Genomic DNA, 18,165 nt, shown 5'->3' on the forward strand with positions numbered 1-18,165 from the left:
CGGAGAGGACGAGTGAGGATTAAGTCATAAAAAAGGAAGAACAATGTCCGCGCTTTATGTTGTGTAACAAGTACAAGCCAGCACTCGCACGCGGAGGAAATTTCAAGCGGGCTTCTCCTGCCCCGCTGCACTCGCAACTGCTCAACGAGCACGCCGTTTGCTCCGCCATGGCTTGATTAGAAAACGCTGCATTACTGCAACTCTGATTGTGTGGATTATTTCCAGTACACCGGCATCGTTAGGAACTAGTCACGTACCAGCCCACTCGTTGGTTGTTACCCGTGCACTCAACGCACCTGAACGGCAACACGGCATTTCTGGGTTTTAAGCGAGCCTCCCCCGCTGACGAGCCATACAAAATAAAGAAATAAATATATAAGTGAAGTGCTTGATCTCTATAATCATGCATTTTTATCACCGTTTCAAAGACTCATTGCGTTTGGCCCGTTCAATAAACGGCCGAAAGTGCATCTGCGACTGTGGCTCTCCTTGCCCATATGAGAGGGCAATCACATGTAGTAATCGTTCTGTGTTTTGTTATACGGCAGCAGCGTTTCTGTAGCTCGCTCGTCACTTCAGTTTTGGCGTGCACCGGATACCGAAAAAAACATTTAAATCGAAATCAAAATTGACCAAGCTCATAACTTGAAAAACTCGTTAAGTTGTGGCACTCCTAAGTCCAGGTACCACTGTACTTGTGTTTATTTCTATTGTGCAAGGAGGCAGTTATTAGAAATAAATCGAGTGCTCGCATTAATCGTATGACATATACATTTCACGTTCCCAGACTTTTTGTGAACCTATGGATTATTGGAAACAGTCAAACATTACAAAAAGATATTAATTAAGACCTACAAATGTAGAGACTGAAATGATAAAAACAATCAATCAAATAATACAAACAAAAATCTTTTGAAGTGTAAATTATCCTTGGATTGTCTTAAACAGGACACAACACTCCTCCAGCATGCACAGTAGCCAAAACGTACCAGACGTCAGTTCAAACGGCCTCGCGACAATGCGCTCTTCAGTTGAATTTCCACTAGCACACTGCACACTGCACACCAGCAGACGTATGATTCTCCCGAGGGCAAAGAATCCGTTGAATGCTGCACTGTCCGGCGGAAAAAGGCACAAAGGAAAGAAAAAGGAGAAGCCGGCGCGCTGAACGAACATGTGTGTTTTGAGCGCAGGGGAGATAAAAGTAGATGAGGAGATTATAAAAAGGACATGGACGTCGCCCACACACGTCTGCCAAACCCTGCTGCGGGGTCATCATGTGAGAAAATGCTGTGATCGATCATTTGTCCTCTGGAGGAGGAGGTGGCGGCGGCTCTTTGTGAAGGTCGCGAAGAGCGTCGCTCAGTTGGACCGGAGGGCACGAGCACATGTCAACGTCGCTCACTTTGTGCTGTTTATTTGCGATTCGCTCTCATCCACCTAAATGGCTTAATAGGTGCTGCTGAAAGTCAGCCACAGTTCGATTGTCGGAGATCTCAACGATTATCCTGTAGTGTGGGATACACACATAACACATAGCGATAACCAGGACAATTTGGAGCATTTATCCCACTTTGGCTAAAGGTCAGGAAAGGCCCAAATGTCAGAGGTCTCTAAAAGATTATCCGAACAATATCCTCTAATGTGGTGTACACACATGCCGAAAATCAGCCAAATTTGAGCATCCTCCCTTCAGATCAAAGACAGCAAAGGCCCAGTTGTCGGGCGTCTCGAAAAGACTATCTTGAACGATTACACGCAAAATGATAAGCAGGATGATTTTGAACCCCCCCCCCCCCTTTTAAAGTTAACAAAGGCTCGATTGTCAGATGTCTGTAAAAGTTAGCCTGAACGATTATCCTGATGGTGCGGGGCGCAATCTTCTACTACTGCTCTTTTGCCTTTTTTAAATTTCTGTCTGTCCAGATGCATTGTGGCACTGGGCTGCCTCTAACAGGTCAGTCTTGGTACTGCAACAGACATGGTAATGTGCGTCGTCTGCTGTGTTGGTTATTTCAAGGACATGATCATACATTAGGAGAGCAGGAAGAATACACTTGTCATTTTTTAAAATTGTTTTGGGGTCTCTCACATTTTAAAGACCATTAAGATGGTAGAAATCAGCATGTGTTGCCCACGCAAGGGTAAAGAAATTTTAGCCCATTTCTGGTAAAGGCATTTTCAAAACAACAGTGGGGAATCGCCAAAAAGATGACAACATAATACACAGAACGCCAAAACAAAACACACGCCATGTATTTTCCGACTCGCATGATTTGTTTGCTTAACTTTTTACACCCTTACTGCCGCAAGCCTTTTATTATACCCTTACATTCATCCGGGGATTGGTGAGCTCCGGTCAGGAAAAAAACCGGCAGAGATATACAAAAGCACAAGTCATACAAAAGACTGACGTCAAATGGGTAAGCTGAAAACGGAAAATCTTCCCACTGTCCGCAATTTCCCCACAGTTGGGTTACAGTGACCCATAACACAAAAAATACACTCAACATGATCCGTTCTGTCATGCTGGTTGACTTGCAAGTTGTTGTAATTTCAAAACAAATCACGTGAATGAATACCGTCACATCAGATCATGGTTAACAACAACCTTTAGGAACTGTATGAGTACAATGTTAACATTCGTAACGCTCATGTAAGTAGAAAGGACACCATCCACTTGCAAAATAAAACAAAAGAAGACTAAAATAAAGTAAAACTACTGAGTCTTTACAGCACTTGTTGGTTGTTTGCTATCATCGCAATGATTTGGCAGGATAATGACAAGTCAATTAAGTGCTCCGCTGGCATTAACATTCTTTGTGGCTAACCATCGACGGCACCCTGAAGGGGCCTTTTATGTGCGGAGGCATATTGTTCTTTTTCCATGTAAAATAGAATTAAGTTGCAGGTCCCAAGATTATTCCCATAATCATTTTCTATCAAATTTATGAATTTTGGATCATTTCAAAACGTATGAATTACCTTTCAGACTAGAATAAATGGATGCGTAATCCCATCTGTTTTACAGAAAAAGTATATCCAACACCCGTGTCAAGTCTCTGACATTTGAGTGACTTCTGTTCCGTTTGTTTTTTATGCTTTTTTTTTTTATTTGTTCACTGTTTGGAGACTCCATAAGGATCCTTCAAAAGCCAACAGGTGCACGTTTCTGCAGGGACCGATGCAAATGTGCGAACTGCTTCAAGCCCCCTTTTAACACAGTTAACACTGCCCCATAAAAATACACAAAAATAGATTATTGACAGAGAGTGGACCCCCGGATACTCGCGGTTCGGCACCTGCGGATTCTCCTATTCATGAATTTCTTACGACAGTTTTCAGGATTGCCACAATTAGCACCATTTTTCTTTGATTTAATACACACTGGAAAATCTAAAATCCATTTGAGGACATGGGTCAAATTTGACCTGCAACAGCATCTGTAAAAGTTAGAAAATAAATTCTTTTTTGTATACTTTGGGTAACTTGAGAAAAATTAATCAAATTTCAGGGTGGAAGGATGACATTTAGGGTATATTTATTGGTGTCAAAGGTGTTGAAATTGGACCCAAACAGTATGTAAGGGTTCAGAGCATCTGCAACTGCGTCGCTGCTCATCTGAGAAGTGAGTGGCCAAAAACCACAAGGCTTCAGAACAACGACAGCAAGCGGGGGAAGGGAAAGCGGAGCGGGAGGGAACATAACTCCACCACGGACGGGGTAGGAGGAGGATGGGGGCGAGAGGCCGCATGCCCCAAGTCTTAATATTTGGAGAGAGAGCCAAGATAATTGGCCAGCAGAGTCTTTCCTGGACGGAATGTCTGTCAGCTGTGCTTTCGCTCGGAGGAGGACTCGGGCCTGCAAACAGATGAAGCGTGACAGCTTTTTTGGGGCGCGTCCAGTGCTTTCCAAAACCGAGCGATCGGCGTGGCCAGTGGGGAGGTGTGTGTGCGGTGGGTGGGGGGTGGTCCAAAGGCAGCGGTTGCTTTGTTTGGAGAGGGATTACAAAGGAGCGACGCAGGAATGAAAACAAAAAGGAGAGTTCTCAGGATCCACACCCTGGCCCTGACTTTGCAATACTGAGCCGGTCGAGTGGCCTCACGGGGCCTCGGCGCAGGAAGCACAGATGTGGATGCAGTAGCGTCCCAGGGAAAGGATTTATCTCCGGCATTTATACAACGCCAATCAGGAAAACACATTTGGATGATCCAGGAACAGTCCAGTCTGCGGCCTTTATTGACATTTACACCTGGACGCACGCACTCAACGGCTCCGCAATGTTACACTGGAACATTTCACGGCTTATATACGCCACATAATTCTCATGACTTGCAAATCTGTCTATGCAGTTCATTACGCCGCCAAGAAAGCTGACCAGTGCATCACTGAGAGAATCAAAGTCTATTCTTTTCCTGAACCACAACACATGAAAACTTTGCAACAGATAAATAGACTTGGGGCCTGATTTAAAGGTCGCGTGTGCAAGAATGAGCACAAACCTGATTGATTACGCAAAAGTTAAAGCGAATCTACTAATCAGGAGCTTTTAGAATAGCGTCTGTTCAAACTGCTACATTTTTCATTTTTCTGGCAAGAGCAAAAAGATTCCTTTAGCGTGCGCAATGAGGTTTATCAACCCTGAGATGAATGGCGGATATCTGATTATGAGTCTTAATTGATCCCTTCTGAAAGAAGAAGAAACAAATTATCATGACATCCTGCAATTTGCAGCGATACGATTTTGGCGCCACTGGATGATGTAAGGTCTGACTTGAGCCAGTCACAAGAAGGAGTCATGCCGTAACTCCTTTCAACTCTGCATTTCCTTGCGTCTGGGTCATTTGAGCGCAGAGTGACAACTGGTGCTGGCCCCTCCCAGAGCAGCTTTTCATTTATGCTTTACCAAGTTTTAAACACAACGTTACAAATGTTGGGCAGATGTATCCAATTTCCACACACTCGGGACGAGCTAAATCAAACAAAACATGGCTTTTATGTGGTTACTGGCTTCACCAAAATTATCAGAGTGATTGACTTTTTTGGAACTCAATAATCTGTGTGTCTCTTCTATTTACACTTCCAGTTCCATCACTTCAAACTATTTTGTGCCTGCGGTGCTGTATCAAATATTTCACGGAGTAAACCATCAGCACTATCTAAAGCGCAACACCCTCTTTGTGAATACGGTGGTCTCCACCACTTTATACATTTTGCCAATAGCACGCTCAAAGGGTTAGAGTGAGTGAACACACAATTCAGCGTCAGCTATTTGGGATCTTAGTCAATCAGGCCCATACAATTATTGCAATGCGATCATTCCTTGACTATTATTTGGGGTAACACTTAGCACAACGAAAAAAAAAAAACAATGACAAGAAATACTGTGTGTACGAGTTGTATGTAGGCTGAGGCATTCACGAAGTCCAATGTCTGCAAGAGGTGTCAGAAGTGGGACATTACCTTGCACCCAGATGGACAAGTCGTGGCTGCGCACGCCAACGTCATTGGTGGCTTCGCAGCGGTACACGCCCGAGTCGTTGAGCTCCAACGGGCGCGTGAAAGCGAACCGGTTGGTAACAATATTAACGTTCTCCGGCATTTGTCCATCCAACCTGGGAGAGGTGAAAAAAAAAAAAGACCTTTTCATAATGTTTGAATGCTTACTAGCGGTGGTATCCTACTGCCACCTTGGAAGTACATGTGATGTCATGGTGAAAAGAGTATGAAACATTTTATTTGGGCTTAGGCGATGATATACAGACTGGGAAAAACACTTAGAAGAATGGCTCTTCTTCTAAAGTCTTGAGGGCATAAGGTTTCACAGGGCGAGACTTTGCTGCTCCTGTCAGGACGCCATGAGCCTCGTTTTTGCATCAGAGGCCAACAGAGTGCCACAAGGTCTGACTTACTCGCATGCAGGAGACATTTGGACTGTTATTTATAGTGTAGAGTCTTCCTGATGGCTACGACCGGCGGATCCAGTGTCAAAGAAAATAACTCTGAATATCTAGAGTAAGACCCCGCGTATTAATGCCTCACCAAGCAGCACCACCTAAGCATGTAAAGGTTTTTTGTTGTTGTTGTTTTGTTTAACATAGACACCTAAAAAGTACCCTAGTTGTGTACCATTGGGACAATAAATTACATTATCAATCAACTCAAGCTGTAAGTGGTTATGGAAATGCATTGTGTGGCTATACTATGAAAGCCTGGCTATAAAACAGTGTAGTTATCATAACGTTTGTAAACAATAGCCGCCAAATGACTGGAAGGGTTTGTTTACTATTGGTGTAAACTTTTGAGTTTTTGTACTCAGAAGTACATGTGACATCATGGCGAAAAGGTCCAATAATTGTGTACCGACCTGACCCACGTATACTCCCGGACGGGGGGATTGGCCTGCGCGCCACAAATGATCGTCACATCGGTTTGTCCGGCATACCAGTTTTTCTCCCCCCCCTTTATGAAGACCATCGGTGCAACTGTGTAAAAACAAAAGGCACAACAAAAGTTAGCGTCAACAAGCGTTGTGCTGTCCAAAGCACATTTGGGACCATGTATACACTCAACAAGCTGTTCTCTAAGGAGAAAAACACAGTGTGGGTTATGTTAGATTACAAGGAACACGGTAGCCTAAAACAAAGGATTGGCAGGGCTGCCAAGAACAAATAAATGACCTGAGGTTGGAGGAGAATTCGAACAAAAGAAGAAGTACAGCTAATAAATTCCACAAAACAGAAAAGCAAACAGGGGGTACATGTTCTGGATGAAGCCAGCACGTGCAGTTGTAATAAAACACAGCAAACACAGACTCGGTCGGATATCCAATTTTGCCCATTTTGATTTCTCCGGAGAACAAATGAGCGAGTCATTACTGAAGAGAAAGGAGGACGTCTCGGCCCGTCTCGCTCGCTGACCCGTCACGCAGTTGAAATTGTGCTTCTTTTGCACTTAGAAAACCCTCACATGTGCCTCGGCAATGATTTATTGAGCCACAAAGTTGCGTTCCGCCTGTATTCACCTTGCTTTTCCCCGCTTCTACGCCCACTGCCTTCCTCACCCCTAACTCCATTGCGCTCCTGCTACTCGTGTCACCGCTGGGGCTTGATCGGTACTTTCCTCAAATAAGCTTCATCAGCAAGCCACCACGCAATTAAATGATACATTATATGTCATCATAGCAGGAACAACAATGAGTTGCAACTCGAAAAAATGATTTTGAAATACTGAAGAGGCAGCCATTTTGTGTCAACTTGAGCCTGGACTATTGTGTCGTTAATTTCAATTTATGACAGAAAGAAAACTAAGTTTTCTCAGTGCCTGTAATTCCATTAATTATAGTGTGTATTGTGTTCATGAGTGCGCCAGGGTAAGGGAACAGTTGCACTATGTGTGAAGCCTGTGTAGCAATTAGCTAATGACACGACGAAAGACGCGAGACGACTATAGAGTTATAGTTAATTTTTCATTTTCTCTTAGTTTTATGCAAGTATGTTGCAGCAAGATACTCGCGCTAACATTAGCACCAACCATTACAGCAAGAGCTAAACTACTATTATAAACATGCATTTTAAATGTGTAAATTATAGCTGTCATGAGGGGGGTGGGGGGTGACTCAAACTGTAGCTGTAGTAAAAATGATTCCTTAATATTAAAATAGCAATAATTATGCTCTGCAGTTGTGTGCCTCGACATGCAGGGAATCCAGTTAATAAAACCTTTTTAGCCATCTAGAGGAAGAGAAAAAAAAGTGAGCTATATGACTCAGGAGATGACAAGCTAACTGTTCTGACCATGAGTAAGGTTAAGTCCTTTTTTGGTATTTTTCATATTTTTCACTGTTTTCTGTGTGTCACTCAAACCAAGGTTCCTAAAAATACATTAATGTAAGTTGTTTTTATTTATTTTTAATTTTTTTTAAATCATACAGTCATGTTTGTGCTTGGCCAGTTAAGCGTATCATTAGCATTTTCAACCCTGTTACTGTAATTACAGTGTGAACTTCGTATTCAAATAAAATGTAACATTATTTAATTGTAAAGGTTTTAATCAGCGATGTTTTTGACACGTTTTGCAGCTGCCTGAGTTTCTGTAACAGGGTTGCGCCAAACAGCACATGACTAATAATATATCTCATAAAAACTGTCACTTCATCCAGGTCTTCCGGGGGTAGTGGCTGAGGAGAGGGAAGTCTGGGCGTCCCTGCTAAAGCTACTGCCCTCGCGACCCGACCTCAGATAAGCGGTAGAAAATGGATGGATGGATAAAAACTGTACAGTTGATGGGTGAACTGGACAAATTTAATTATATGATAACTGATTAACTATCTTTTTGAGGAAAAAAACAAAATGTTGTTGCATAAACTGTCCTTTATTTATGGAATTCTGCGAATAATTATTATTATTTTTTAAAAAGATAGTTCAAAGCCTTTGCTCTCTCATGCAAACATGTTTCAGCGAGACACCGCCGTTCACGTTAGCGCTGACATAATGCACAAGCTAAGCTTGTCTCAAAGCAGACAAATATGGTTACTCACACTGAATATTGAGCGTGTAGGGTATGCGGAACTCGGTCTGCAGTGCGGGGTGGCGCACCACGCAGGTGAGCGTCTTGCCCTGGGCGGAGCTGTGCGGCTCCCACATGTAGCGTACGTGCACGCTAGCCGTGCCGTCGGGCTCGTCGTGACTCTGCGTCTCCTCGCGGCCGCGCAGCTCCGTCTCCCAGGAGACTTCGGCGGCAGGGCGGCCGCGCTCGGCGATGCAAGTGGCCACCAGAGACTCGCTCTCGCCTTCCAGCAGGGCGGCGGGCCCGGCCGACACGTACACCTTGGGCTCCACTGGAGGAACGAGACGATATCACAATTAGTACTGTACATGAATAAATCATGGGCATCAGAAGAGAAGATGAAGGAAGTGGCCCTCTGTGGAAAACCATCCTTCCTACCATTTACATACTGTACATTAGGAATGGAAAGGGGTGGAAAGTTTCCGGTAAAGTTCCATTGGAAGTTAAGTCAGGGAATTTTGGTAAAATTCCAAATAGGGAACTTTCTACGGGATGTTGAGTTCCGTGAAAGTTCCCATTTATTCCACTAAATTCTCATGGAAAAGTTTCCAGTTTAAAAATACTCCTGGAAATTTGCAACACATTCATTACAAATGATTGCTATTCAATTATAAAGAGGACTTCAATGGGAAAAAACACCAGCAGCATCTGTCCAGTTTTTAATATCTAGCAAAGCCTAATGGCTTTTAAATGATACAATGAAGCAAGCCACTTAGTGAGCTTTGGGCACACAAGGCAGTGCAAGTGTATCCACTTTATTATATCAAAACATTAACATGTACACAGAAGCACAATAGCCTGCAAAAGAAGCACCAAGAGAGTATGGGAGACGTGACAAACCGTGAAAGCACTGTGCTACACAAAAGCATGAGGAACAGAGCATGACAGCAATGTGGTAAGGGCAAAGCTGAAAAAGAAGCAAAGAGAGTGTCACAACAGTGTGCTAGGTAAAAGCATGACAAAAAAAAAAGCACAGAGTGAGTAAAGTGCCAAAGCTTAACAGCAGTGTGCTATACAAAAGCCTGAAAAAGAATCGCAGAGTGTGTGTGTAAAAGCAATGTGGTTAGAAAAAGCCTGAAAAAGAAGCACAGAGTTAGAGACGTGACAAAGAACAACAGCAGTGTAATACACAAAAGCCTGAAGAAGAACAGAGGGTGTGATAGCAATGTAAGGCACAGTTAGGGGAGATGTGACAAATTGTGACGACAGTGTGATACACAAAAACCTGAAAAAGATGCGCAGAGTAGGAGCGTGACTAAGTGTGTGACTCAAAAGCCTGACAAAAGCACAGAGGAAAGTGACAAAGCGTGATTGCAATGTGCGACACGAGACTGAAGAACGTGAGCGTGACAACGTAAAAGTCTGAAAAAGAAGCACAGAGCCTGACTAAGTGTGATAGCAGTGTGCTACACAAAAACGTGAAAAAGAAGCAGAGAGAGAAGTGGTGAAGTTTAACAGCAGGGTGCGCCATAAAGCCTGAAAAACAAGTCGAGTGTGACATTAATATGGTACGAAAAGTAGAGCTAGACCGATAAGATTTTTTTCCACGGCCGATACCGATTCAGATTATTAGTATTCAAGGAGGCCAATGACCGATATTTGGAGTCAATATTTATTTGCAGTCAAAGGCAAAATATTGGAAAACTTTTAAATAATACAAAATGTTTAAATTTCTTGAAAAATATGTTTATTAAACGAGCTTTTCAGATTTGCAAAATGTTTTTTTTTTTCCCCCCACAATATTATTTTTCATCTTAGTCAACAGACGTTTTAAAATTCTTAAAAAGTGCAGGGAGCTCCCAGGCTCAGCAGCATGGCTTATGAAGTTCAATGAAAACAAATAAAATAGCACACTAAAGTTTTCTACAGAAAATAAGGTTTGCCAAAATTTCATCACAGCTGAAATGTTTTTCTTTCACTTATGTTAAGTTCAAACAGAAAACAAAAAGCGCAGACATTTCCCAGTGTCAGCAGCATCTGTTATAAAGTTAACTATAAAATTACATTTCCTTGCCATTGTTTCTCTTTTGTCTCGCGTGTCCCTATTAAAGCGCCCAAGCAGCTGCTCCACTGACTGAGCCGACGACAGTTTTAAAGGCGAGGGGCGACCACCTCATCCCGAGACAAGGCCGTCACCTTCGGGACATCTGCTCCCCTCGTCCCCAGTCGAGCAGGAGCTGCGGCTACAAATTCCAAAAATAACTCCCGGCACCCCGGTCCCTAAAAATAGCCGTCCGTCTCCCGCACCGGGGTGGGGGGAAGCCGCACTCGTGCCGCAGTCGTCAGGCTTCCTCCCTCTGCCCCGCCTTACTAGCAGGCTCAGGCTAAAAACAGTAGCTGCTCTATGTTAGTGACTCCACGAGACAGACATGTTCATTTGGAGTGATGTCAGGAAGGGAGGGGAACGCCAGAAGGGCGGAAAGGCTAAGCAAACATTAGACCCTTTCACACCGCATGTCAATTTACCCCCATGGTGGAAAGTAACCAAGTACATATACATAATTAGTGTAATTAAGTAGGTTTTCACGTAACTCTCTACTTTTCAAAAACTACTCTTCAGTTGTACAGCTGGTTCACAACCCTTGTCCTGCATGCTTCCTCTCCTCTCCTTGTCCTGTCCTATCTTGTCCGGTCCTATCTTGTCCTGTGCTTCCCTCACAGGGTGTAGCATGACTGCCCCGCACAACACGCATATCTAATGTGTCATTGTTCTTGATATACAAGGATTTACTTTTCTCATCTTGTTTACAGTTAGTGCTTTGTCTTTTGTTGTCTTTTTTTCTCACTCCCCTCGAGAAACTTTGTTCTGTTCGACTGCTCGACTCTTGATTCTCAATAAATACCCATTATAATACTAAGAAACCACAGCGGCAGCTTAAAAACTCCACTGTGAAAAAGTCAAACTGTTCCGGCACAAAAGGGATACAGATCCTCCATTCTGCTTGACCTAACAGCCGAACAGGACAAATAAAACCCCCAAAAAACGACTTTTTACTTTGACTCCCTACATTTGAACACAAACTCAGTATCACACTTCCTGACTGCAACCTATGGAGGGTAGAGCAGGTCAAAAAGCCTATTAGCCAAAATCATTCATTAGTTATTCAATGAAAAAAAAAAATATTTGAAAAATCATCATCATAGCCGTACTCATAAAGAGCCAACCAAAAGTACATAGAAAAAAAATTAAAAATAATTTTTTGGGGGGTTTCCGAAGGATCCGAAAGCTACGATAATGAATTCCGGGTCTTCTGTTCCGAATTAATTTTGCGAGATCACTTTTTAAAAGAGGTGTGCATCACATTACATCCTTTCCCATAAAAGCGGGTGAGCAGTTACTCTATCCACTGCATGAGCTTGGGCTTTTCCATGAGTCAGCAGATCTGTATGCGCAGCTGAATTTTCAGTTTTCTGACTTGGCAAAAAAAAAAAATAATAATAAAAAGCTGCAGCGTTGGCTGCAGGAGCGAGCAGACAAATTTAAGAGAGAGCCGGGGGGGTACAACTCATCGGGAGAATAAATTCTTATAGTCGCTGCACTTGTGACGTTGGTGTGACGTACAACTGAAGTGTCCATTTTTACACGGCTGGCTTCCTATTAACATGTCAGCATACATACTACAAAAGGTCATTGCTATCTTTTGGCATCATACAGTACATGTCCTCCTGATATACATTTTGATCTATGATTCACGATGTTGATGGGACTGTGCTGTGCGACAAATCTTGCGTAATATATGTCTGATTGAAGCCATGTGTTGCAGTCAGTGTCATTGTCTGGGTGGTTTTAACGGTCTATCTGCAATAGATGGTCTGTTCCTGTGCCAATTGGAGCATTGAGTCAGTGAGGGGATTCAGTTCTTGAGGTTTGTTTGTACACAACCAAAGCGAGTGCACTTTTGACACGCTTTGAAATTCAATACTCTCCTGGTTAAACGATCATTAATAATTCAAATGAGGTTTTCCTGCCAAGGCCAAAGGAAGACTGGAAAAAAACAAAAAGCGAGGGCATGTCACCGTAGAGAAAAACACGATCTGACAACTTTTAGTCAGACAATTTAACAGCTAGCTGCCTCCGAGACAACAGTGAACTTTTGTGTCCGCCCTTACTCAATTACCAGGAATTCCACAGGGTGACATTGTGTTCAGGTGGTAGAGCACATCATAATCATATTGCCCCAAATCGTTCACGATGTCAATTATCGCTGTCTTCTAACAATACACTACCAACAACAAATACAGCTCTGGAAACATTTTTTGGGGGTATTTTGAATTTTTTTTTAACAAATAAATGTTCTACATGAAACTAAATTATAGTCTATTACCAAACTATCATTTTTGGTCTATCTTTACACCACTAATAACAGCCCTATTCAGGCTAATCAGAGTTGGTAATGTCGCAATCGCAACAATTCACACCAATTCAACCAATCCCCACAAATTACGCGTGGAGCTTGCCATTTCATCCAATCACTGCAACCTTCCCACAAATTGGACCAATCATCTGATATTTCCGCTAGCTCCACCAATAATAGCAGTCCCCCACGCAAACATACCACTTCCTTGTTTTTGGTTTGAAGATAGTTTAAGTGCGACTCGAATGTCTCATCTTCTAACAAAAACTAAAAAAATTACTTAATGTCTTATATGAAAGTTGACGTTTTTTTACCTCATGCAATGATGTGGTGAAGGACAAACAAACAAAAAAAAATCATCTCTCGACAAAAAGATAAAGACGTCAGCAGGTTCTAGAGGATTCTCTATTTGGGCTCCAGTAGTGTGGAGTGCCCTATCCACAAAAATTAGAGTAGCTACCTCGGTAAAAACATTTGTCTCGACTTAAGACTAGTGTCTACACTCTTTGGTTGAACCACTGCTTGATTGTCCCTCACTCTGCCTCACACCGAGATCTGGATTTTGGCCTGTTTTACTGTCACTTCTCTTCCCCCCGCCCTTCCTTGCCCTTATGTGAGGTGATCAGGACCAGTGGATGTTTCTCTTTGTGACTCTTTTGTGAAATAGACTTTACAAACACTTGAGAAACTTGAAACAAATTGCAACATCTAATGCAATTTTTGTACAATGCTGTGTCAAATCATGCAATCACAAAAAAAGACAGCCAAATCCACATAGAAATCATCCCACTTACCTAATACATTGACATACGTGGACGCTTGGGCATTTCCCAGCGGGAAAGTGGACACTTTGCAGGTGTATGAGCCGATATCTGCAAGGTTCACGACGTCCAGGGTGATGCTGACATCTTGGGCCGAGGCGGTAACGAATGAGACGCGATTGGCCAACTCAGCCGGGATGGACGTCCCGTACTCCGAGTGGAACACCGCCATGATCTCCTTGCCTGAAGGGAGTTGGCGCTCCCAGGAGCACTGGATGAGTTTGAGGTCAGGTACTGCCTCAATCCTACAGCTCAGCGTGATCTTCTTGCCCTGCACTGCGTTCACTTTCTCAGGGAGCACCACCACCAGGTTACTGCTCACGTCTGCTGGGAGAAATAAACCCTAAATACGGTGCCAATATTTTCATAACAACAGTAAAACATCAAGCACTTCATTTCTGGTTTATTTCTTGTATACATATTAGAAGGACAGCACACACCCATCTACATTTTCACTCCTTGTCAAACATCACAAACAGATAAACTTTAATGCACAACCACAGTAAAAGAGCCAAATTGAAGTTTTTTGTCCATAAAAAAACATTTTGCAAGGAGAAGCCTAGCAAAATAAAAGTGCTAAACATCGCTTAACACAGGGGTTGGTAAACTTAAAATACTCAAAGAGCCATTTAGACCGTCTCCCACAGGGAAAAAACAAAAAATAAAACACCAAGACCCACAAAAAAAGTGTGGCTATTTTGAGATGTTGTTGGCAATGATCAAATTAGTAGATTCAGTGTAAAAAACACATGAAAATAGCCCCTTGTACCCCTACCCCTATTCATCATTAATAGGAATGTGTTCACCTTGTAGTTCACAAAAGGCGACAAAAAAAATAAAAATTAAAAAAATCAAACACATTAAATCATAATCTCAAGTATTTCAGGCCGCTCAGTTGAAACATTTTACAACACACCCAATATATTTTTTTTCAGCTCCATTTTAGCTCTGTTGACATGTTTACAACGCAAAGGTCGTTATATTTGGGAACCATCAATCTGCTGTGTGCGCCTCTCGGATGTGCACGCTGACTCAAACGTATAAAAGTGGCCCACCGGCTGGTATTTTTGCTCCTTGGCACCGAGGCGCGCGGTTAGCCGCAGCAATGCTATTGAGCGAGGCTGAGGCTCCCCTGTGCTCCTTTGGGTCCTCTGTAATTTCCCTGATTACACACACGCAAACACATGCACGCACACAATACACAAGAGTTCTCTCGACCAAAATAAGGCCCAAGTGTGTGAGAGTCAAACAGTTTGTCTGAATGGCGACTCGGTGTATACTGAATTCTGCTGTAAACTTGCCAACTATGCTGTAATACTTGAGCGTTCCTTATTTTTTCCCCCTCTACATCGCTCACACAAGAGTTGTCAAAATATTTTCCGTGGGATTCTGGCACCCGCCTACATGCAAGTGGGGGATTTTTGACCTAATAACGCCCATTTTAAAAAAAGCCCAATAGCTGCTTTATTTAAAAGAGGGAATTCCTGATAAGGTTGCTTTCGCCATTCTTAGATCCAGAGTCCACCGAGCATCAGATGCTGACGTAGTAGTCGACATTATCACTCCTTTCTCAAACGTCACATACAGATGAACTCAAAGGCACAACACCAGTCACAGTAGAGCCAAATTGAAAATTCTTTGTTAAAAAGCAAAGTTGGTAGGAAAAATACAGCACAAAACCTAGAAAAATAAAAGCAGCGCAAATGTCACCAAAAAAAACCATTACTTTTTGTTCACAAGTAACAAGGATATGGTTAGCCTAATAGTATTTTTTTTAAATGTTTTTTTGTGAATGTTTTTATGTCTGCAGATTCTGAGTATTTTTGTTTTTGTTTTTTGGTGAATATTTTTTTTATGTCTGCAGCTTTTGAGTCGCCCCGGCCATTGAAATCCACAAAAGGGGCAGAATCTAAATCTTCACTTGTTTCTTGTCCAACATCACAACATACAGTATAATCTCCAATGCTAAAAATTATCAGAAGTAGAAACCTAGCAAAACAAAAGCAGTAACAGTGCTAAACGTTCCTTAAAGGAAGCAAAAAATTAAGAGCAAAATGTCGCTTAACATAACCAAAAACACATAATGCTACTCTACCTTTTGTTCACAAGTGATCGCTAACCTGTTACATCTTAATTTCTTATCAAATGTCACTAACAGAATCTCAAACGCACAACAACAGTCACAGAAGAGCCGGATCAGTTATTTGTCCATAAAAAGTTGGTCTAAATTAGAAACCTAGCAAAATAAAAGCAGTCCCAGCGCTAAATGTTGCTTAACATAACCCAAAAAAAAAAACCACGTTAAACACTAGCATAAGGCTAACTTGCTAGGATCTAGTGAGAGAAGCTAACGTACCGCTCTATATGTTCATTTGTTGTCAAACGTCACGTACAGATGAACTTAAATACTTGAAACTAGGCACAGAAGACCCAAATCATGGTTATTTTGTCCACAAATGAAAAGTTGGTCACTACCAAAATATAGAAACGTAGCAAAATCGAAGCAAAAAAACAGGTAACACAATTCTACAGTGTGTGGACTTATCCACAATACAGAATTAGACTGCATAAATCAATGCGTTTTGAAAGCATTTGATCGTTACAAGAGATGACGCGGTAAACTAACACCACTGATTGATGTCCGCAGACACGTGTCAGACTTATGCCCAACTCCTACTGTACCACTTTTGGCTTGGGTGTCGTCTTTCCGACCCCATGTAAGCACACTGAGAAATGAGAGCCGGAGTGCGCGCCATGTGCTGTTTGCTTTAGCGTAAGCGTCAGGGAGCATGTACATAAACACAGGGCGGGGGTGCACTGAGCCGACTCCACCCTGACCATTAGGGAGGAGTAGGACAGACAGATGGCCTCGACGTGGGATACCTACAGTCAGGAAGAAGTGTGAGGCAAAGTTGGCATGACGACTACAAACAAGCAGCGTGATATAGGTACTGAAATACAGCTTGAAATTTTTTAAAAACAAATTTTAATCTCCCTTTAATCAACGTGTAGTGTATCAAGACCTGGTATGCTGCACTCCGCATAAGAAACACAATTGTATGTTTGCAATCACGAGGCAGATCAGTGTGAAGACCGAAGACCTTCTACGCTACACAAAGACAATTATATGCTTGTGATCACGAGGCAGCTCGATGTTAAATGTAAGTGGGTCTATAGCTGCCCTGATAGTCCGAAGACCTTGTACGCGAGTAACAGTAAACAACTACATCAGTGATCACAATTGCATGTTTATGATCACAAGGCAGGTCAGTAAAACAGTTCAGTTTCTAAGACAACCAGAACATACCAGAACATTCCAGTTGCGATCGATTCAATGCCCTGAGAATTAAATGGCCTGGATGAATGAGAATATTCGCAGGCAGGTCAGAATGTGTGACAAAAGCTTGCCCGTTAATCCGAAGACTTTGTATGCTGCTCTCCACATAAGTAACTAAGCAATTGTATGTTTGTATTAGTTTTAGTGGGCCAGCAGCTGCCGTGTTCCTCACAGGACCTCGTATAAGGCCTTCTATTAATCTGCTCTGTGCAACCTCTCCCTCGGCAGCATGTGGATCATTACCAGAGGTTACAGTGGTGTGAAAAAGTGTTGGCCCCCTTCCCGATTTCGTATATTTTTTTACGTTTAAATGTTTCCCATCATCAGACAAGTTTAAATATTAGTCAAAGACAACACAAGTAAACACAAAATGCAGTTTTAAATGAAGGATTTCATTAACTCATTCACTGCCAGCCTTCCCAGTTGACATGGATATTTGACTTCTAAAGCCGTCAATGGCAATGAATGTGTTAAGGGTAGGCTTAACGATCAGGATCTTTGGGGACCACCGATCAGAGAGTTTAAAAAAACGATAATCGATCACCAATCCGATCACAAGATGGAGGAATGACCTGTTCATTCACTGTATATACTTGTACTTAATTTTTTGTTTGTTGGTGTGCCGTGAGATTTTTCAATTGTAAAATATGTTCCTTGGCTCCATAAAGGTTGGAAATCACTGCTCTAGACAGATCGTGTATTCTAATCAGTCAGGTCAAACCAACATTACATGACAGAAATAATGGGTGCTAACTTACTGTAATTAAATTACTTTATTTTTAATTAAATGACTTCACCCACACCGAAACTTTAGAGCATGATTTGACAGAACGGCGGCATGTTTACGTACAACCGTTCGTGTTACCACTCGCTTGCTAGGCTACATATCGTTTTTGTTGCCTGCTTGTGACCGGTGACCACCAACACAGGTTTTTCCCCATTTTGTCATCATAACATAGTCGGCGCGATCCACGCTTGTTGTCGTCGCCATGGTAACACATGTATCCGATCGCATTTGAGTTGACAAGATAAAGCCCAATGATCGTAAAAAACGGAATGCGGTGGTATCGGAATACAAGATTTT

The 18,165-nt window shown here is 42.4% G+C and overlaps 1 protein-coding gene across 4 annotated transcripts in view; it reads right to left on the reverse strand.

Moving 5' to 3' along the window:
* The window catches only part of nectin3a (nectin cell adhesion molecule 3a), a 50,213-nt gene that overhangs the window by 7,532 nt on the left and 24,516 nt on the right, over positions 1-18,165 (reverse strand). For 2 of the 4 annotated variants that reach the window (XM_061781299.1, XM_061781301.1), the window contains exons 2-5: positions 13,718-14,071; positions 8,540-8,839; positions 6,368-6,485; positions 5,464-5,615 (exon numbers count right to left, since the gene is read on the reverse strand). In XM_061781299.1, the coding sequence (XP_061637283.1) occupies positions 5,464-5,615; positions 6,368-6,485; positions 8,540-8,839; positions 13,718-14,071 (924 nt within the window). Of the gene's footprint in view, positions 1-6; positions 3,862-5,463; positions 5,616-6,367; positions 6,486-8,539; positions 8,840-13,717; positions 14,072-18,165 lie in introns of those variants that run through there. The other 2 variants (XM_061781302.1, XM_061781300.1) reach the window with 2 other exon arrangements.

Source organism: Phyllopteryx taeniolatus, chromosome 8 (assembly GCF_024500385.1).
Source record: "Phyllopteryx taeniolatus isolate TA_2022b chromosome 8, UOR_Ptae_1.2, whole genome shotgun sequence".
NCBI lineage: Eukaryota > Metazoa > Chordata > Actinopteri > Syngnathiformes > Syngnathidae > Phyllopteryx > Phyllopteryx taeniolatus.